The sequence below is a fragment of the Bos javanicus genome, chromosome 2 (assembly GCF_032452875.1).
Source record: "Bos javanicus breed banteng chromosome 2, ARS-OSU_banteng_1.0, whole genome shotgun sequence".
In the NCBI taxonomy this organism is placed as follows: Eukaryota; Metazoa; Chordata; class Mammalia; order Artiodactyla; family Bovidae; genus Bos; species Bos javanicus.
This window is the reverse complement of record NC_083869.1, coordinates 92248047-92270133: the sequence shown is the minus strand read 5'-3', so window position 1 is coordinate 92270133 and position 22087 is coordinate 92248047. Positions and strand designations below refer to the sequence as shown.

Here is a 22087-nt window from a genome sequence, read left to right as displayed (position 1 = left end):
TTCACCGTGCTTATTTAGCTTACATGCAGAGTATATCATGAGAAACGCTGGGCTGGAGGAAGCACAAGCTGGAATCAAGATTGCCGGGAGAAATATCAATAACCTCAGATATGCAGATGACACCACCCTTATGGCACAAAGCAAAGAAGAACTAAAGAGCCTCTTGATGAAAGTGAAAGAGGAGAGTGAAAAAGTTGGCTTAAAGCTCAACATTCAGAAAACTAAGATCATGGCATCTAGTCCCATCACTTCATGGGAAATAGATGGGGAAACAGTGAAAACAGTGACAGACTATTTTGGGGGCTCCTAAATCACTGCAGATGGTGATTGCAGCCATGAAATTAAAAGACACTTACTCCTTGGAAGGCAAGTTATGACCACCCTAAACACCATATTCAAAAGCAGAGACATTGCTTTGCTAACAAAGGTCCGTCTAGTCAAGGCTATGTTTTTTCCAATAGTCATGTACGGATGTGAGAGTTGAACTATAAAGAAAACTGAGCACTGAAGAACTGATGCTTTTGAACCATGGTGTTGGAGAAGACTCTTGAGAGTCCCTTGGACTTCAAGGAGATCCAACCAGTCCATCCTAAAGGATATCAGTCTTAAATGTTCATTGGAAGGACTGATGTTGAAACTGAAATGCCAATACTTTGGCCACCTGATGCGAAGAACTGACTCATTTGAATAGACCCTGATGCTGGGAAAGATTGAAGGCAGGAGGAGAAGGGGACAACAGAGGATGAGATGGTTGGATGGCATCACCAACTCAGTGGACATGAGTTTGAGTCAACTCTGGGAGTTGGTGATGGACAGGGAGGCCTGGCGTGATGCAGTCCATGGGGTCGCAAAGAGTTGGACACGATTGAGCAACTGAACTGAACCGAAAGGATTTAAGCTCAGATATCTGGTGGAGTCTATGTTCTTTTGACTACTACTGCCTGGGATTTTTATCACTGATATGGGCATCAATTTTGTTTTTCCCTCACATTTAAAGAAGTCTTACTTTGATTGTTACAGCAGCACTGCACATGAAATTTAAAACAGGACAAAACTCAGACCCTAGAAATTTCATCTCAGGCAAAACTGTGCCCTGAACACAATACTTAGTCTAGACTCATGTTCATTTGTCCAAAGATTATGGCAATGAATCTGTGGTAATGAAGGGCAGTCAGAGTGGAGAAGTTCTCAATTTTAGTCGTGCCAGGATGCCGATCAGCTGATGTCAGTTATCTATAGTTCATGACTATGAACTTAAGCCCACCTGGACAAATTCTCTTAAGAGATTAATACTACATCTGAGAAAAAATCCAAAAGCATACTCTCTTTTTTCTTGGAGAGAAGTGCTGAAGATGCAATAGCCGTCTTTAAAAGGGTAGAAATTTATAGTGGTTAGAGTATCAGTCACATGGTCTTATTTCCATTTCCCTTTTGAGTTTTGGGGTAGTAGAAGATAGGAGCTGAGTCCCAGAAGCCAGGGATCTGGCTTTCATTTCCACTGACCATTTCATTCAAAACCAGTTTTGGGCCAGACTTCTCATGTGTGGTTAGAAGGAAGAGAGATCTTGGATGAAGAAGAGGGTTACACCAGTGTTTCCTAGGTCAAGAGCAGAGAGGGGTGTTGAGAGAACACTGGCTCTGGAGGGCAGGTGGGGGTTTGGAGGTGGGGACAAGTCCTGGTGAAGAAGGAGAGGAAAGAAAAGGAAAGTGAAATTGACAAAAGGGCCCCAGTAGAGTCTCTCCACATGCTCCCCACCCTTCCTCTTTCTTTGTCTTCTTCAGTCTTCCTCCATGGGTGGAGAAGTTGGGAGATAAGAGGGGTGAGTTAATGTTTAGGGAGAGGATATAGGGTTTGTGAAATTGAGTTGTGTAAGATAAAGCAAGTGGGAAAACAGATAAGCAAAGGAAATAAAAGGTACAGTTTCTAGTCTCTTTATGATACTAGGAATGTTAACCATGAAAAATTATTTTACTTCTTTAGACCATCAACAAAGTTGGACTGTGGATCCTTGTAGATTCTGTGGTTGCAGAGCCTGTGGAGTTTCTGTGGTTATTCTGTTGAGCTTTATAAATATCTTTTCTTGTGATCAGATTTGATATCTCAGGCCTCACCTTCACACATGTAAAATTGAATATTCTAGACATTTTAAAATCTGGACAGTGGGATTTCTATAGTATTTTGCTTAAAATTCAGAAATTAACATAAAATTCCTTTAGGATAACAGAGTGGTATTAGACAGGGACGAGAAGGATGGAGAGGCATTTTGGTTATTTTAAATCACTCCTTTGGTCCTCACATACCAAGAGGGTTTAATCTCAAAGTACTGTTTGGGAAATGTTAGGCTGAATTCAAGCTTCAACTGGAAGGCAGTCAGTGGTTCCCATATTTCTCATGTTCATTCACTTGGGTTTCTTTACGTTAAAAGAAGAATGCTTCCCAGAAATCGCCATTTTTCTTGACTATTGCTAGGAAATAAATTCAAACCCCATGGCATTTAATATATATCATAGGATGGAGGAAAATAGAAGATCCCTACCTTGATTTCCATTAGAGTGGAAACTCTGACCCAAAATAATTTAATTAATTCTAGCCCACTTCCCACATTAATAAAGTGAACAGATATTAAAAATTAACATCAGCTTCTTTTAGGATGCTGGCAGGCACTTCCAAAGGATACAAGATAAAAACTTATTTCATAGTGGTGAGGACCAAATGACTCCTGGCTAAGTGAGGCAATTGAGTCTTTTCTTAATCTGAGCTTAAACTATACTGATTCCCAAGCATAGTTTGTTTTGGGGGGATTTGCTTACTTTAGTCGGAGAAGGCAATGGCACCCCACTCCAGTACTCTTGCCTGGAAAATCCCATGGACAGAGGAGCCTGGTAGGCTGCAGTCCATGGAGTCGCTAAGAGTCGGACACAACTGAGCAATTTCACTTTCACTTTTCACTTTCATGCATTGGAGAAGGAAATGGTAACCCACTCCAGTGTTCTTGCCTGGAGAATCCCAGGGACAGGGGAGCATGGTGGGCTACTGTCTATGGGGTCGCACAGAGTTGGACACAACTGAAGCGACTTAGCAGCAGCAGCAGCTTACTTTAGTGGACCAATTAGTAAACAAACCACTGGGTTTACAGCTCCTTTTGGTGGATGTAATGGAAAGGAAATTGGACTTGACAAAACTGTATTCACTATTGCCCACTGGACTGAAACCGATTCTAGCCCATCCTCCTTCCATCTCAGCACCTGCCCTGCAAAGAGTAATGAACTTCAGCCATCCAGTTAGCTGAAGCCTAAAACTAATCACAACACTAGGACCAAGAATTAGGAATATTGTCCACTGGATAGGGAAAGAATCTAAAGAGGCAATAACTGGAGCTTTGTCAAAGAAGGGTTTGAAATTTCAGAAAGAGAGAATTAAAGAAAGGGGTAGGGCATCCAAAGTATACAGACTCAAGTTGAGAGTGAAAGGAAAAGTTCATAAGGGATTCCCCACCCCCAACACCTTGATGGTTAGGGGACTATGGAAGACAGAATAATGGGCTAGGAAAGATATCCCAGTCTTAAGCCCTGAAATCTGTGGATAACCTTCCAAGGCAAAGGGGACTTTGCAGACATTTGCAGATGCCATTTGGTAAGGATCTTGAGATGAGAAATCATCCAGGTGGACCCTCAATGCAATCACAGGATCCTTATAAGAGAAAGGCAGAGGGAGACTCAACAATGGGACTACAGAAGCAGAGATTGGAGTGATGACAAACCAAAGACCACTGGAAGCACTGCAAAAGCAAGAAAATGGATTCTTCCCTGGAGCCTCCAGAAGGACCAGCCTTGGTCCATCCATTGACTGTAGGCCAACAAAGCTGATTTTGGACTTCTGACCTCCAAAATTCTGAGAGAATAAATTTATGTTGTTGTAAGCCACCAAGTTCATGATAATTTGTTACAGCAGCCTCAGGAAACCAATACAAGGACAATGTGAATTAGGAAGAAAGAGCTATTTTTCATGTGTTGTGAATGGGAAAGTGCAAAGGGGAAAAGGAAGTGATGGGCAGGCTGCTTGGAGAAGGCTCTAGGAGAAGAAAGGAGGGGGCTACTGCTTCCAGAGCTGCCCCCAGGCGTGCAAGAGGCACTGATGAGGAGGACAGGGTTTTTTTAATGACATTTTTTCTGTCCTTTGTGAATGAAACCCATCCCCATTTGGGCATGTTCTCAAAAGACTGGAAAGATATATTTTCAGTTAACGTTTATTTCTGATGCAATGTTATGTTTTTCAATGCAATTCTGAGTAAGCTCGGAGATATCTGGGTTTTATCCTGGGGGTTTTAGAGAATGTCTTTGATGTTTTGGACCTAAAATGGGGGGGGGAGGTATTCAACTATGTCTTCCTAGCTTAGCTCAAGAGAGCATTTCATTATGACTTCCAAAGTAAGGGAATAATAATGCAAGATAGTGTCATGTCCATTAGACAAGCTGCAGTCATTTTGGACCATGACCCATAATTAAAGCCAAAAGGACAGAGTAGAGAGAGACTGTATTGAGGAGAAGTCACAAATAGGGTTCAGTGTTTCTGGCAAAGAACCATACATAGATGCCATTATAATCTTCATGTACATGAAAACTAAAAACTCCCCCATACAAAATGAGATTTGTTTTTTTTTTTCCCAAAATGGCTAAATTTAATTTTTGTATGTTAAAGTTTACAGAGTCCTTTTGAAAGGACTTGCTAGAAAGGGAATGGGGGGCGGATAGTGTTATTACATACAGGAAAGAAAAGAGACTAGCTGGCCCAGGAGTGCTTGGCATGGAGAAGTACAAAGGTATCTAGATGTGTCATGGCAGAAGGAGAAGCTGTTGAAATGTTAGTCAATGGCTAAGTAATGTCTGATTCTTCAGTCCCCTGAAGGAGTCCCCAAGGAGGCAAGGCTTCCCTGTCCTTCACTATCTCCCAGAGTTTGCTCAAACTCATGCCCATGGAGTCACTGATGCCCTCCAACCATCTCATCCTCTGTCACTCCCTTCTCCTCTTGCAGGGCTGTGAATTCAGTTTCTGTTAGTTTACAATTGTATTTAGTTTTGTTTCATTAAAAAAAATATTCAGCCAGGCAGCTCCCTTTTCCACAAGCCTTTTTGAGACTTTAAAATTATTGTAGAGAAAAGATTCTTTTCTATATTATAAAAAACAATTATCCAACACAGTAATATTGGTATCTGTCATTTTTCCACTTTTGTTGAACCCAGCCTCAGTGGACACCCTTTCTTAAGGACAGAGGTCAGTAACAGACATCCATGGTTTGGTGAAGGCTTTTATCCGGCAGAGATCAGGAAATTGAAATTGAAAACTTTCATAAAAAGCTCTATGCTAAGGAGACTTGGAAAGAAAGGAAGATTTTTAGTCATGGTTAGAGCAGTCCCTGAAATGAGAAAAGAATGGATAGACTTGGAAGACAAAAAAGTAAGAATCCACAAGTGTTGGTTTTAGGGATAATTTTTAGGTTTGTTGATAGACACTCTTATTGCCTTTAGATGGATTATATGGCAAAGTGGAAAATAGCTTAGACTCATATTGAATCACAAACACTAATCAGCAAGAGAAAAATAAAAGGTGGCATAGAGTGAACGACATCCAAGGGTAGCTTCCCTTTAAATTCACCAGCGTCTTCTCACTGAAAATATAGACTGTGGGAGGGAATTAAATGTTGATATTGATGCAGTCACCCTCCTAGAAAATTTCAAATTTCCCTGTTTCTCATTTTCACAGAACAAAGGTTGACAAGCAGGTAGGATGAGCATAGCCTGTCTTCCATGGCACGAAGAGAAATCTTATGTACCTAATACAAGAGAAAAATTATAAAACAGAGTGGGAAATGGGAAGATGATTTAGAGCACCCAAAGAACAAGTGGTCCCCTCACATAAAGAATGTGAATGTTACAAGGTGGAGAAGTGTATTCACCAGAATTCAAGATGACACTTCTAAGCAAGGAGGTCAGATCCTAGGAGGACTCTGTGTCCCAGGGCGCTGGACACAGTGGAAGGGAGTAGAAGGGGCAACAGATGGCAACTTAGTGGTTAAGTTGCAGAGGGCAACAAAGAGATTTTTCCAAAGGTATACACAGAGTCAAGGAACAAATGGGAGAGGATGAAGCACCAGTTACAAGCAACAGTGGGAAAATAGGCTTTCCCTAGTCCTGGAGGATCAAAGGCTATCTAAGCTGGAGTTACCCCAGAAGCCAAAGCTGAGACAAGGATGCTAGGGCAGGAAGTTTATGTGAGAAGTGAAGGAGATGCCAGTAGGGATGTAAGCAGGTAGACAGGGAAGGAATGGCGGCCAATAAAGCGTATCGAATTGAACCAGTAGTCATTGTAGGCAATCAGAACTTAACACAAAGGGCAAGCTCTGGGAGCCAGTAAAAAGCACAAGCCATAGGTTAGACATCCCAGGCCAAGGGAGCCACTGTGGCCCCCAGTTGAGGATGGAGAAACCACCCAGACTGGGGTGTTAGAGCCCAAACAGAGTTAAGGGGGCATCCATGGGGTGGGGGCATCCATGGGTTAGGGGCATCCATGGGGTGGGAGCACCCAGCATAGGGAGTGAGAACCCAGACAGAAAGAGGAGGCTATCATGTGGTGGGGGGAGGAGGTACAACCAAGATGGGAGATTGGTTTCATTCTGGGGGACTGATCAAACAAGTGACATATTAAAGATAATAAGAGTCATATTTCTCAATGTCATAAGAGGAACAAATAATAGAAAGAAATGAATCTAGAATGAACTTTGTTGTGTTGCATTAGAATCAAAGGCATAGGTGTGAACTCATGAATTTCAAAACAGCAGATGTGGGTATAGAAATAAACACAATTGTAAATGTGTATATGTATGCATATAATGTATATATATATATATATATATATATATATATATACACACATATTTATATCCATACCTAGGTATACATGTTATATACGCATGTATATTTGCATCCAGGCTTCCTAGGTGGTGCTAGTTGTAAAGAATGCGCCTGCCCATGCAGGAGACGTAAGAGACATGGGTTCGATCCCTGGGTCAGGATGATCCCCTGGAGGAGGGCATGGCAACCTACTCCAGTATTCTTACCTGGAGAATCCCATGGTCAGAGGAGCCTGGTGGGCTACAGTCCATAGGGTTGCAAAGAGTCAGACATGACTGAAGCGACTTAGCATGTCCAATTTGTATCTACACACATACACACACACATATATATACACACACATATTTACATCTACATTTGTGTATATGTGGGTATGTGTGTCCCATTTCTGTCCAGTAAGGATCCTGAAGCAAGGAAATCCCAATAGGAATGAACACTCACTAATGCTTAAATCTTGGCTTCTAAAAACCATTGTCCACTTAAAGAGATCAGGGATCCGTGGGGAAACAACTGATTCCAGCACTGGGGAAAACATGAGCTCAGCCTGGGGGATCTTGTTCTGCCAGAAAGCAAGGAAGTGCTGAGAAGATGATGGAGACCTGGTTGAAAGACACCAGAGCCAGTTTGAGTAGGCGCCCACTGGCCAAGGATGGGACAATTCAAGCACCAAAACAGACTAAAGATAGTAATAGATGTTTGCCACTGAATAAAACAGGAAATCATACATATATATTAAATAGATGGACAAATGACTAAATTGACACTTCAATGAGGAACAGATGATTCACAAAACTTGAAAGTACCTCCCTATAAACTGTCACTATAAACAGGAAAAGAGTTAACTTTACAAAGGAGAAGCTTGACAGATAACAGCTTAGTCAAGGGATCAAAATGCCTATTGTCAGTAACATAACAAGTTGAGATTTCAAACCACCTGACAAAATGCAATTAAAAGAAAGTAGCATCACTTCCCAGAGAAGGCAATGGCAACTCATTCCAGTGTTCTTGCCTGGAGAATCCCAGGGACAGGGGAGCCTGGTGGGCTGCCATCTATGGGGTCGCACAGAGTCGGCCACGACTGAAGCAACTTAGCAGCAGCAGCAGCATCGCTTCCATGTTATTTTGGCTAAAGGTCAATAAAAGCTGATTTTAATTATGAAGGAACACCAGACTGAGCCAAATCAAAGGACCTTCTACAGAATATCTGCTTATAATCTTCGAAAGAGCCAAGGCCATAGAAATCAAGGCTGAGGAACTGTCCGGACCAGAGTTCGCAACAAAGGTGTGACGACTAAATGCAAAGGGAGATTCTGGATAGAATCTTTTGCATAGAATATATTATAAGGATATCTGGAAAAACTTGAATGTGGTCTGAGAATTAGGGGCAGCAATGTAACCATGCAAATTTTCTGATGTTGACGATAGTATTGTGTTTATGGAGAAAAGGGGCTTGTTTGTTACAGGAAATACATACCAGTTGGAGGTGATAGGCTATTAGGTCAAAAACTTAGAACTAATGCCCTATTAGGGCATTTTGGTGGCCTTCCAACTATATGTTTGTGATGGCCTCAATTAAAAAAAAATGAGAACAGAAAGAACAACTGTTCCAAGCTGTACGACAATCTTTAAGAACAAGGTCAGATTTGCACATGCTGGCTACAGGAATCATTTTCCTCCTCCAAGAAAACAGATATTTTCAGTTGCTGAGTATCAAATGTTTATTCTTCAGCTTCCTAATACTACTAAAATCTATTTCATAATTAGCTCCTCTTAAAACCAGCTTTTATTTCACAGAAATTGTATCCTTTAATAATTCCCTTTGAAACATACAAGGCTAAGGATGCAGGTGTTTCAGAGTACAACTCAGACAACCAGGAGAAGTGGACCACCTGAGGGCTGTCCTCCTCATTTGACACCCCACGCAGAAAGCCACAAACAATTCTGGGAACACCTCTGCAAAGCCAGCCAGGTTGTCCAACTCAGTAGAACATCGTACTTGATTCAAATTACACATTCAGTACTGTACTGTACATATCCAGCATCACACATGCTTAAAATAATATAAGTATGCATAATGACATCTCAGGTCTCGTTTTTAAAGTAATGATAAGCAGGCAACTACACATTCTAAAACTACTAAATAATCCCTTTTTACCTAAATTGAAAATGTCACATACACATTGGCTGCTTCAGAAGCCTTGGGCATGCAGACAGGAAGTGAAGAAAATATTTCAGCTAAGAATAATCACATGTTACATGTACTTAAGAATCTCTACAGCCAAACTGAAGGCAAAGGAAGACTGTCTTGAAGAGCCAGAGCCAGTTTCCAGGCTGAATGGTTACTAGGAGGGGGGATCATACAGATGTTTTCCTGACACATGTGTGTTTCATCACAGATCCTGGAGGAAAAGTCAAGCAGACCCACTCTGGTTCCCAGGGTGGCTTCAGCCCCAGGGGGAAGACCACCTGGTTGTCCTGGCTCAGTAGAGTCTCCCAATTCTGGGAATTCCATCCAGGTCTGGATAGCTGCTCCAGGCTGATGGGGGCCACTTCAACCTGTAAAGAACAGCGGCATCATGGCTGAAGCTTGGCAGTGACCTCTAAGAACTGTAGCCTTCTGCTGAATGGATCATGGGCTTTACCTTCCAGGACAATGCTTGACAAAGAAAGATGGTTTTCTTAGTTTGTTCAAAATTTTAGCATGATATCCAAAAACAGGCTGGTTTGTAATTAATAGCACCGTGAAAATATAAAAATAGTAGAAAAAAGTGTCAAAAAATGAAGTCACTTTTGATTCTGAGCAGTGCTTCCTACCACTGATGTCAACATGTCAGCAAAGTAAACCATTTGGAAAGTAAACTGAAGGCAAAGTAAATCTTTTTCATAGAATACATTATAAGGACATCTGGAAAATTTTGGGAAATTTGGGAAAATAAGATATCTCTCTGGAGCAAAAATTATGCTTATTTAGGGAGAATACAGGCAAGTTATATTCACTAGACTGCAACTACATATATGTAACTGAGCAGCAGAAGGAAAAAATGTAGACAGTAGCTCCCAACTCTGTATGCCTGTCAAGTAGTTAGGTAGAAGCATTTTTAAAAGGAAAATTGAGGGCAGAAGAAAGCATCTAAATTGTTGGGGCAGTGGTCAACTGGGGTTAAGAAGTTGGAAAAGAGTGCTGTGTACAAACGTATCAGTATGTTATTGTTACACATCCACACCTCAAAAATAAAATAACTACAGTTTTCAAGCATCTTCCTCTACTGCCTGATTATGAAAGGAATGGTCATTCCTACAGAAAGAAAAGGTAGTCTGTAGTGAAATGCAGATAGACTCTGGCTCTCAGCTGCCCATTTGCTTTGCAGATTTGGTACCCCTGACATCTTTAAAACATTTTTGTAGATGTGTTTGTTCTCCTGGCTGGTGCTTTGCTGTAAGCAGATGTGAAAACAGGGATTCCATCCCAGTGAGGTCTGTTTGTCGAGCACACATGAGCTGGGCTTTCTATAAAGCTAGTTGCAAGAGGGTATTTGTTTTAAGAGAACTCAACAGTACTAAGGCAGTCTGTTGAAATCCCTATTGACTGACGTAGTCAGTGGTCCAGACTGAACAAAACTCTAGCAGAAGATGTATGTAGTCAAATCAAGTCAGACTCTCTGTGGTCCAGGAAATAGAGAATCTTGCCCTTCAAGTTGTAGAGAACTGGCCAAGGTGGTTCATGCCTGGGTGCCAGGGAGTTCCAAATTACGGGTCACATCTGTAACAGAAATATAGCATAAATTCTTTAAAAGTTCTTTATGTGCCAAGCCCATTCAACAAAACTTCTCCTTTCCTCTGGCTCTTATAAACACACACATATACACACACACACATACACACACACAGGGAAACATATACCCCTTCTAAACTCTTCTTTATGTTTCAAGATTGAGCACCAATTCTACATTTTCCATGGAGTTTGACCCAACCTCTATTGTAAACTTGGCTCCTACTGCAAACTTTGAGCTCTACCATATTGTTTATTTTCAATGAATGAGACAAAGCATCAATTCAGTGAAAATGAAACTTTGGCATTTTACAGAAAATACTAAAATTCTGTCTTAAAGACATCTTCCCTTCTTTTCAAATAAAAAATTAAAATTATAGGCTTCATGTAAAGAACACTCTTCCCTTCCCAAATCCCCGTGTGTCACTGTACCTGTGGGTGCAGGCTTTTTAGCAGTGTTCACCGCTGCCATGAACATATATTCACTGTTAGGGTCATGCACGCTGGTGGGATACTTCTGCAAGAAAAGTCAGAAACGTGGTTTGTCTTCTCCTCATCCCCATCTCCATTCTTGTGTGTGTGTGTGTGTTACTGATTTCTATTCTTTGTTGAAGCAGTATGTGACAAAGTATTAAATGAGACTTAGGCTCTTGACTTTGGGATTCCCTGATAGCTCAGTTGGTAAAAAATCTGCCTGCAATGCAGGAGACCCCAGTTTGATTTCTGGGTCAGGAAGATTCACTGGAGAAGGGATAGGCTACCCACTCCAGTATTCCTGGGCTTCCCTTGTAGCTCAGCCGGTAAAGAATCCGCTTGCAATTTGGAAGACCTGGATTCAATCCCTGGGTTGGGAAGATCCCCTGGAGAAGGGAAAGGCTACCCACTCCAGTATTCTGGCCTGGAGAATTCCATGGACTGTGTAGTCCATGGGGTCGCAAAGAGTTGGACACAACTGAGTGACCTTCACTTTCAAGGGGAACCATATGTGTAAAGGACTTTAAATAAAAGGCTTTCTGCTCGGTATCTTTTCTCATTTATGCCTTTACTTTTCCTTCCGCCATAGACTTAAGACCACAGGACTCATCTTACTCTCTTCCTTCTTTGTCTCTCTTTCCAAATTCCTTTCTGGAAACAAATACACATACTGTATGGCCAATGATCACACTGTGGATGTGCTTGAAGGTGCTAACATCCTTGCATAATACTCAGAATGGTATAATTTCTTTGAGAACCCATTTTGTGATAGATTAAAAAGAATATTCGCCAGCACAGAGAGACTTTCGTTATCGTTCTTTTATCTTTCTGCATAGCTTTTCAGTGATTTTCTTTAAAAGCAAAGAGTCCTAATAACTTACCATGTAAAAAAACTGGCAGTTTCTTTCTCAACTGCTGATAGCATCTTCCAAGACTTTCTCACTGATTATTTCTTAATTGACAAGTTGAGGAAAGCTTATAACTGTTTCATCTGCCCTGACTTTGGAAACTTAGAATCAAATTTGCAGTCCACATGGAATAATATTTTTTAAAGTCGGAAGCATCTTTTAAAAAAACCTTTTAAACTTCCTTTTCCCTTTTGGTCTTTCCATGGCCCCTTTCCCTTAGCATTTTGGAATAATAATAATGACATATCTCTCTGGAAGCCACTGAACTCTTCTTGGAATGAAGTGGCTATAAAGTAAATAAGCTTCTGTTCCAAGTTAGTAGTTTAATTAATAGGCACATCTTAAAGAAAAGACATTATCTGTCTGTCAATCAAATTATTCTGGAAAAAGCAATACATACTCTGATGAGTAAAGAACTACTGATATCCCCCAGTAAAGCTAGTGCAAGAAAAGATCGACGTTGCTCACCTTTTTTGTAAGCCAATACATAAGGACACATCCAAAAACGCAGACTGTAACAAAAGCTGCACATCCTATGGGTAACCAGAACTTCAGCTGGCAACAAAGCTCTGATTCTGGGTTGAAAAAAAAGATTAGTTAGACAAGGAAAAAGTCTCAGAATCAAATCTCCCCTTTCACTGCTGAATTATAAGTTCATTTACTAAATTTAAAAGAGCTATTTAATCAAATAAAGTTTCTATTCAGTACAACCATGAAATGCAGTAAATAGTAAATAAATAACATCATCTCAGTATGATAGCAAGGATCCAAAAATAAAACCAAAAAGACCCCATGTACATATATGTCTACAAATGTGGTTAATGGAAAAGACTTTGCTGTCTGTGTTCTTGCAAAACAGTAAGAAAAGTACTGTAGAAAACTGTTGTTTTCAATCATCTCAGTTAATTCCACACACCCCAACAAAAAACCCAAACCTTAAACTTTAGGTGAATAGAGGTAATAGCTCTTAAGCCATGGGTTTTGACATTTGTTCTAATTTTTTTCCTGATTTTCAACAGCATGTCTGTTTTAAAGACAATATGACCTATTTCTAACTCAGCAGTTTATATGATACTTGTTTGTTTAACTGTTTTCACAAGTGAGAAAAATGTTAAAATGCATATATACTCTTAAGTCTAGAAGATGAAAGCAATATCTTACCATAAATATTCAAATATTCTCTGCTTAGAATATCTACTTGAAAAGGAGGAGGATCAAAAATTGACAGTTTGCAGATGTAATAGCTGGCATAAGAACTGTCCAAATTATATAGAAAAAAAGAGACACTATTATTGGATAACTGAAATTTACAGACATTCAGATTCCCGATGGATACTGTGTCTTCATTTCCCTTAGTCTTAGTGAGATCACAGAGTACATTATCCCCTTTCAGCAACTGCATTTTAAATTGTCGAACAGTATCAGGGTATTTGCATAAAATTTGTACACCTCCATTGTGAAATATGAACATCTCAGATGCAGCAGAATCATTGAATTCTCCTGGGCAAAAAAAAGAAAGCAAAATTTTATGATTTTGTTCCTCTAATCATTATATTTGAACACAAAAGTCATCTCTTCTCTTCATAAAGTCACCATCATTGCAACAAGATGAAAGAACTTCACAACCAAAATATAGAATATTAAGGTAGAACTGTGAATTAGGAAAAAACCTAAACAGAGACTTGTTTATCATACGTAAGTACATAATATTTAATATATTAAATAATACATTTACATAGTATAAATCAAGCAGAAGTGGTTCCTTCCTTTTGGCAGATTTGATATTGGAGACAGATGACAAATAAATATGTAGTCATGCACCATAATTTATGCTAGAAATGGAGTACTATTCAAATATAGGTACATGGGTCCTAATTTTTATTGAAGAATTCAGATAATGCCACTTGGAGAAAGTGACTTTGAAAATTAAAATTGAAGGAGGATTAGCACTTTAGTCAAACAATGAGAAATTCGGGGAAAAACATAGTTTAGGGAAAAAAACTTTTTAAAGCACAAAACAGCTTAAACTAAAAATGAATGATTATGTATAACTATATATTTACACTATATGCTCTAAGAGAGTGAAAGAACAAATGAAAATTATTTTCAAATGATAGAAACATGTCTTCTCTGAACCTCATCCATTGAGAACTGAATCAAAGTCTGATGATAAAGATAAAGATCCAAATTTTCTATTTACTGTCTCATTTTAATAAACAAATTTGAAGCTTATAGGAAGCCAAAGTTGTTTTTGTGAGCTACATAGGGGATCACAGAAGAAAGAGGCTGAAATGGTTTTGGACCGGTTGCAGATTCTGAGTTATAAGTTCAAACAGCTCTCTGCCTTCCTTTTTCCTTTTTTATTTTTAATATGATTAAATTTCATACTGAAATTGTTTGGAAAAAATTATTACCATGACAGTTGCTAGTTTAAATTTTGAAATCCCTGGTTTTACTCTTGAGAAAACTATGTAACAAGTACAAAGAATTTTTAAGGAAAAAAATTACCTTTTGCTCCTATTCCAGTGAAATAGATATTATCTGTGAATTTTTTGCTCTTTACCTTCCAGATATATACTTATTTTATATAGCAAACGTATTACTTAATGTTCTTCTATTGGCATTTAATATTATATTATAAATGTTCTATTTTTTACATAGTCATAATAATTATCCTTTTTAATGCCTATACAAAAGGCTGAATGTCAATCTAGAATAACTTGTTAAAGCATTCCACTCATGTTGACTGGTTGGGGTTATTTCCAGCATTTTTATTTCATGTAAATATTTCAACATGTGGGAAAAATCTTTTAAAGACTCTAATGACACTCTGCATGGCCATGTTGCTTTTGGGAAGAACTGTTCCACTTTTTAACAGGACTAGCATTATGCAGGAGAATTCACTTGCCACAACTCTGCTTACACCACTGTGTCAATTTTATTTAAGATTTACCATAGTTACTTACTTTTTTTAAATATCTCTAGGCTTTCTATCTCTCATATTGTTAGGGAATAGATTTTCAACTTGAGAATTTGATTGTGAAAATATATACGAGTGTTCTATTTTTCAGTTATGGCAGTCCAGATTTTTCAAACTAACTCCCACACCGAAATAACCAAAAATGCTTAATGAAATGCCTAAAATTATTAATTTAAAAGATTAAATGGTGAAAATAAAGAAGAAATTACTAGATTAAATTTAAAGAACCAGAATCAAAGGAGAAAAGCAAAGGTTAGAACTTGCTTTTACTTTGAGAGTGTATGCTGTTCTCTCAGATTTATATTTTCGTTTTCATGTCTCAACTTCCAGAGTCTGAAAGTGAGAAATCTGGTAAAAGACATTTTATCAGATTTCTCCTTAGTAAGGTGAAATCCCCAAGGTTTGCATTCTTGGAATACAGGTAAAGCAGAAGTAAACCAGCTTTCACCCAGATTATGCCCCCCCTTCAAATCACTCCAATGGTCCAGAAAAACCTCAATAACTGAACTTTGTTTAAGGTGATTGGGATTACTATTCAGTTCAGTTCAGTTCAGTTCAGTTCAGCCGCTCAGTCGTGTCCAACTCTTTGCAACCCCATGAAACGCAGCATGCCAGGCCTCCCTATCCATCACCAACTCCTGGAGTCCACCCAAACCCATGTCCATCAAGTTGGTGATACCATCCAACCATCTCATCCTCTGTCATCCCCTTCTCCTCCTGCCCTCAATCTTTCCCAGCATCACTGTCTTTTCAAATGAGTCAGCTCTTCGCATCAGGTGGCCAAGGTATTGGAGTTTCAGCTTCAATATCAGTCCCTCCAATGAACACCTAGGACTGATCTCCTTAAGGATGGACTGGTTGGATCTCCTTCCTGTCCAAGGGACTCTCAAGAGTCTTTTCCAATACCACAGTTCAAAAGCATCAATTCTTCGGCATTCAGCTTTCTTTATAGCCCAACTCTCACATCTGTACATGACTACTGGGAAAACCATAGCTTTGACTAGACGGACCTCTGTTGGCAAAATAATGTCTCTTCTTTTAATATGCTGTCTAGGTTGGTCATAACTTCTCTCCCAAGGAGCAAGCATCTTTTAATTTCATGGCTGCAATCACCAACTGCAGTAATTTTGGAGCCCAAAAAAATAAAGTTTGTCACTGTTTCCACTGTTTCCCCATCTATTTGCCATGAAGTGATGGGACTAGATGCCATGATCTTAGTTTTTCAATGTTGAGTTTTAAGCCAACCTTTTCACTCTCCTATTTCACTTTCATCAAGAGGCTCTTTAGTTGACATATTATAATAAAAATCTTGAAAACAACCAGGGGAAAGAGACTGACTTTTTTTCTAAAAAGCAACTGTTAGACTGACAGGTGGTGTCTCAAGATCCACAATAAAAGTTATGATACAGTGGGATTACATCTTATATCTTTAGAGTACTGAATGAAACTGTCAACCTAAAACAGATTGTCTAGGCAGACAGAAAATGTATATGTAACGTGAAACTTTGATAAATGAAGTACACATGTTGTGATTTCTTAATAATGACCAAAAGAATAGAAACAGACCATAAAACCCAAATGAATGTCACAAAATTTAGTACGATGCTTCTGTACAAAGGGGAAGAAGAGTTGGAATCAGGAAAGAAATACAGAGCGGAAAGCTGTCTGTGTGCTGACAGTGTTTGACTTCTGGACCTGTGGTAATTGTGGGAGTAAGGTAGTATGCTAAGTCACTTCAGTCGTGTCTGACTCTGTGCGACCCCATAGACGGTAGCCCACCAGGCTCCCCCGTTCCTGGGATTCTCCAGGCAAGAACACTGGAGTGGATTGCCATTTCCTTCTCCAATGCATGAAAGTGAAAAGTGAAAGTCAAGTCGCTCAGTCGTGTTCGACTCTTAGCGACCCCATGGATTGCAGCCTAACAGGCTCCTCTGTCTATGGGATTTTCCAAGCAAGAGTACTGGAGTGGGGTGCCATTGCCTTCTCCGAAGGTAGTATGCTTAGTAGTTATTCACTAAATTGCACATTTTATTTTTTCACTTTTCTGAATAGATGCTTTGTTCTAGAAAAAAAATGGTTTCAAAGTACAAAAAAGAAAACTAATGCTTGTTTCATTTAAAAAATTGAGGGTAAATATAAGCAACAGGCAAAGGGGGAAAATTGATCACATGAGAATAGGTGCAATCTACATTAGACTAAAATAAAAGATGATTTGCATGGGGACTTATTTGTCTGAAAGTAAATTATGTTGCACTACTCTTGCTTTGATGCAGAAGATAAAATCAGTGAGCTGGTTCACAGTTTCTTTAGAAATGTTCACAGCAAATTTCCCAAGGACTTTAGAATGGCAGTGTGTAAACCACAAAGGAATCTTGGAACAAAAGTGTCTGCAGCCACCCTTGTGCTCACCCAGACACAGATGCACTTCTATTTCTGAAGATGATTCTGTCCGCACCTTTTCCTCCTTTTATACCCACACTATGACCTATAACCCAACACAACATGAAATATAATGGTTGGTGGTGCAGAGTGAGAGAAGTACAATGCAGTGGTTCCCAAGGAAACCAGAGGAAAATTCTGGCTTTGCCATTCGCAAGTCTCTGTAACAAGGATCCCTCTCTAGACTGTAGTTTCTTCATCTGTGAAATAAGGAACTGGGACCAAGACATCTTAAAGTCCTTTCCAACACTTACTGTCTGTGGATTCAGGATGAGAACATAACCAGATGAGACCATGAACAACCAAGAGAGATTACTTTGCTATTGAATTCTTCAGAGGAGAAACCATGTTTCCATAATCCTCTCTCTGTTCCAGCATCTTACTGGGCTATTCCAGGAAGTCAGGAGAAATGAAAATTAATGAGACTATCTTCCTGACCTATAAAGCATTTAGGTATGGCTAGGAAGACTCTTGAGAGTCCCTTGGACTGCAAGGAGATCCAACCAGTCCATTCTGAAGGAGATCAGTCCTGGGTTTTCTTTGGAAGGAATGATGCTAAAGCTGAAACTCCAGTACTTTGGCCACCTCATGTGAAGAGTTGACTTATTGGAAAAGACTCTGATGCTGGGAGGGATTGGGGGCGGGAGGAGAAGGGGACGACAGAGGATGAGATGGCTGGATGGCATCACCGACTCGATGGGCACAAGTTTGAGTGAACTCCGGGAGTTGGTGATAGGGAGGCCTGGCGTGCTGCGATTCATGGGGTCGCAAAGAGTTGGACACGACTGAGCGACTGAACTGAACTGAACTGAACTGAGGAAGACTACTCAAGTTTTTCTTGAGTGACAGTGCTGAGGGTGTGAGCTCGGGGAGTAACTGCTGCTGCTGCTGCTGCTGGTAGGTTGCTTCAGTCATGTCCGACTCTGTGCGACCCCAGAGATGGCAGCCCACCAGGCTCCCCCATCCCTGGGATTCTCCAGGCAAGAACACTGGAGTGGGTTGCCGTTTACTTCTCCAATGCATGAAAGTGAAAAGTGAAAGTGAAGTCGTTCAGTTGTGTCCGACTCCTAGCGTCCCCATGGACTGCAGCCTACCGGGCTCCTCCGTCCATGGAATTTTCCAGGCAAGAGTACTGGAGTGGGGTGCCATTGCCTTCTCTTCGAGGAGTAACTGGAGATCCCAAATTCTCATATCTAGAGACACTTTTTTTATTGGAGTATAATTGCTTTAGAATGTTGTGTTAGTTTCTGCTGTGCAACAAAGTGAATCAGCTATATGTATGTATATATGTATATGTATCTATATATCCTTTCCTTCTTGAACCTCTTGCCCACTCACCCGCCCCCCTCGGCACCCACCATCTCACCCATCTAGGTTATCACAGAGGGGAAAAAACCATCACCAAAAAAATCTACAAACAATAAATGGAGACAGTGTAAAGACAAGGGAACCTTCTGCTAGACACTCTTAATTATTCATTTTATCAATTTTAATATATAAATTGCCTGTCACCTTTTTATTATTAAATGTGGTGGTAAGAAGCCTGACTTAAATGTCCACATACCCAATGCTTGGAGGAGGAAATTGCAACCTACTCCAGTATTCTTGCCTGGGAAATTCCATAAATGGGGGAGCGTGGTGGGCTACAGTCCATGCGAGCTCAAAGAGTTGGACATGATTGAGTGACTAAGTGTGCAGACACACCCAACACTTAAACCTTCCATCTGGAAAACCATTTAGTAACTCTTAATCTGCTATTTGAACTTTTTCAACTACAGGAATCAGATAGGGCATGTAATCAATTGCTTCACAATTGCTCTGGATCCTGTAGAACCTCAAATCTCTCATCACAAAATCTCCTCATTCTTTGATGGCATTTGAAAAACAGTATCAAAAGGAGGTCATCCCTATAATCATGACTAAAGCATTTAATGGATATACAGACAATTTAAGGAAAATCTGAATATTTTAGTTCCTTATAACTATAGAAGCAGCTAGAATCTTTTCTCCACGTTTCCCAGATGTTATCTTCAAGTCTGATATTCAACCAGGAGTACTGGTACAATAGCACCAACTTTTATAGTCAGTGTCTGCTTTGATTGGGCATCACATCTCTTCGGTCAGTTCTCCTGCCATGCCAGTGGTGGAAAATTGTGACCGTCTTCCTCATCAATGTCTTTCTTCTCACATACCACATTTTAATATAAAATCATCCTCTAAAATAGTCTCTTACACTCTCTTTGATATGTTCCTCACTCTCGCTAAATCACCATCTCCATTCCTCAGTATGCATAAGTTTTCATATTCACTGTCTGCGCATGTTTCAGGCATCCTGTAAACAGCTCCACCTTCACACTTGTGTTTCCTGTAACATGATTCAACGTCTGCCCAGTATCAGACACAGTCAAACCTAGCAAACATACAAATCATACAGCAAGTCCAATTTTTCCGTTTACAGTCAACTGATGACCCAGACAGATTAGATTGTCTGTCTAAGGTCACACAACCTCTTGGGCACATGAAAGATTTGGGGTACAATCTGAGGTTGAAGTGCCACTAGCAACAACCAGAGAAAGTATAATGGAAGCAGGCAACCACAAGAAGCTTTACAGTGATCACTTCATATTGAGTCTTAGAGGATCACTGTTGAAATCTGTCTACAGGAAGAAAGTCTAATTTCCTCTGTTTTAAATCCAATAGAATCTACCCATTTCTCCATCTAAACTGCTATTGGTCCAAATTAGCAACATCTCTCTCTGGCATGACGAGTGCTTCCAAACTTTCTGTTCTCACTCGTGCACATTCACCATCCATGCTCCTCAGGGAAACCAGAATAATCTTCTTATGTACATAATCCGATAGAGCACTTGCACTGCTAACAAAGCATCCAGGGCCTCCCATCTCAGTTAGAAGAAAATCTAACTCCTTACACTGGTTTCCATGACTTGCATGATCTACCCTGTCTTGCTAACACTATTTAATACCAGTCACTCACTACACTGCAATCACACTGCTCTTCTTTCTATTCCTCAAACATGAGAAGTTGGACTCCAGGGCTTTAAATTTCTTGTTTCTTTGTCTGAAATGTTATCTCTTATTTTCATATGGCTGCTTCTTACTTCTCCAGCAACCACTGACCACTCAATCCAAGTGAAAGTGTTAGTTGCTCAATCATATCTGACTCTTTTTGACCCCATGAACTGTAGCCCTCCAGGTTCCACTGTCCATGGAATTTTCCAGGCAAGAATACTGAAGTAGATGGTCATTCCCTTCTCCAGGGGATCTTCTCAACCCAGGGACTGAACCCAGGTCTCCCACATTGCAGGCAAATTCTTTGCCATCTGAGCTACCAGGGAAGCCCCATTCCAAGTCATGTTCTAGCATATTACCTGAGATAAAGTATCATTATCTGATTTGTTTGTTTACTTGTTTATTACCCAATAATGTAAGCTTTAAAACCAGAGACCTTGTTGATTTTATCCAGTGATCCATCACAAGTATCTACAATAGCACCTGGTATGTAGTAAGTCACAATAAATATTGGATGGATGGATGGATGGATGAATATGTAGAGCTCAGTGATATAATAAATCTAGGGAGATAAAGCATAGAATATTAAAGAACCAAAAAGGCTCTTAGAAATGATCCAGTTAACCCTTTCATTTTAAATTTAAATTTATCAAGCCAAACTGGGGTCAGAAAAGTGAGTATATTACCCAGGATTACACAGCTCATAGTTGGGACATGATCCTAGGGTTGCCTTTCCTCTGCAGACAAGTACATGCAAATACACAATCAAGTACAGAAGATACCTCCTCAACTGGGATGTCAGATTCTAATGAATATTACCTGAGTATTAAAGAAGCATGTTCTTTAAGTACTATAAATATCTACCAGGTTCATAAAGACTTATTTGTAGGTGTGCATCTAAGTTGCTTCAGTCATGTCCAACTCAGTGCAACCCTATGGACCGAGCCTGCAAGGCTTCTCTGTCCATTGGATTCTCCAGGCAAGAATTCTGGAGTGGGTTGCAATGCCCTCCTCTAGGGGATCTTCCCAACCCAGTGATCAAACCCAAGTCTCTTAAGACTCCTGCATTGGCAGGTGGATTCTTTACCACTAGTGCCACTTGGGAAGCCCAGAGATTTGTTTAGATGGTTGACTATTCTCTTGGTTCTTTTGTATCTACAGAGAGGAAGACAGATTTAAACCTGGTTATTTTTGTATCCTCCAGAGGGCAGAATCATTAAATTTGCCCAATGGATGTCTATGATAGGTGCCTCTGAACCAATAACTGTTCTAATACACCCAGATGTTTCATAACCAGAGCCTGTTAGTGATTTGTAATAGAAAGTGAAGTCACTCAGTCCTGTCCGACTCTTTGCTACCCCATGGACTGTAGCCTACCACGCTCCTCTGTCCGTGAGATTTTCCAGGCGAGAGTGGGTTTCCATTTCCTTCTCCAGAGGATTTCCCAACCCAGGGATAGAACCTGGGTCTCCTGTATTATAGGCAGATGCTTTACCATTTGAACCACCAGGGAAGATATTTGTAATAGAAACACAATGCTATCACATTTAGCACTTAATGCATTGTTAAAAACACAAA

The 22087-nt window shown here is 40.0% G+C and overlaps 1 protein-coding gene across 1 annotated transcript in view; it reads right to left on the bottom strand.

Annotated features, from left to right (window-relative positions):
- Positions 1–4652: 4652 nt before the first annotated feature.
- ICOS (inducible T cell costimulator) overlaps positions 4653–22087 on the bottom strand; it is a 29415-nt gene continuing 11980 nt past the window's right edge. The window contains exons 2-5 of the mRNA XM_061382228.1: positions 13222–13560; positions 12529–12635; positions 11111–11195; positions 4653–10669 (exon numbers count right to left, since the gene is read on the bottom strand). Coding sequence (XP_061238212.1) covers positions 10629–10669; positions 11111–11195; positions 12529–12635; positions 13222–13560 — 572 coding nt within the window. The 3' untranslated portion in view covers positions 4653–10628. The remainder of the gene's footprint in view (positions 10670–11110; positions 11196–12528; positions 12636–13221; positions 13561–22087) is intronic.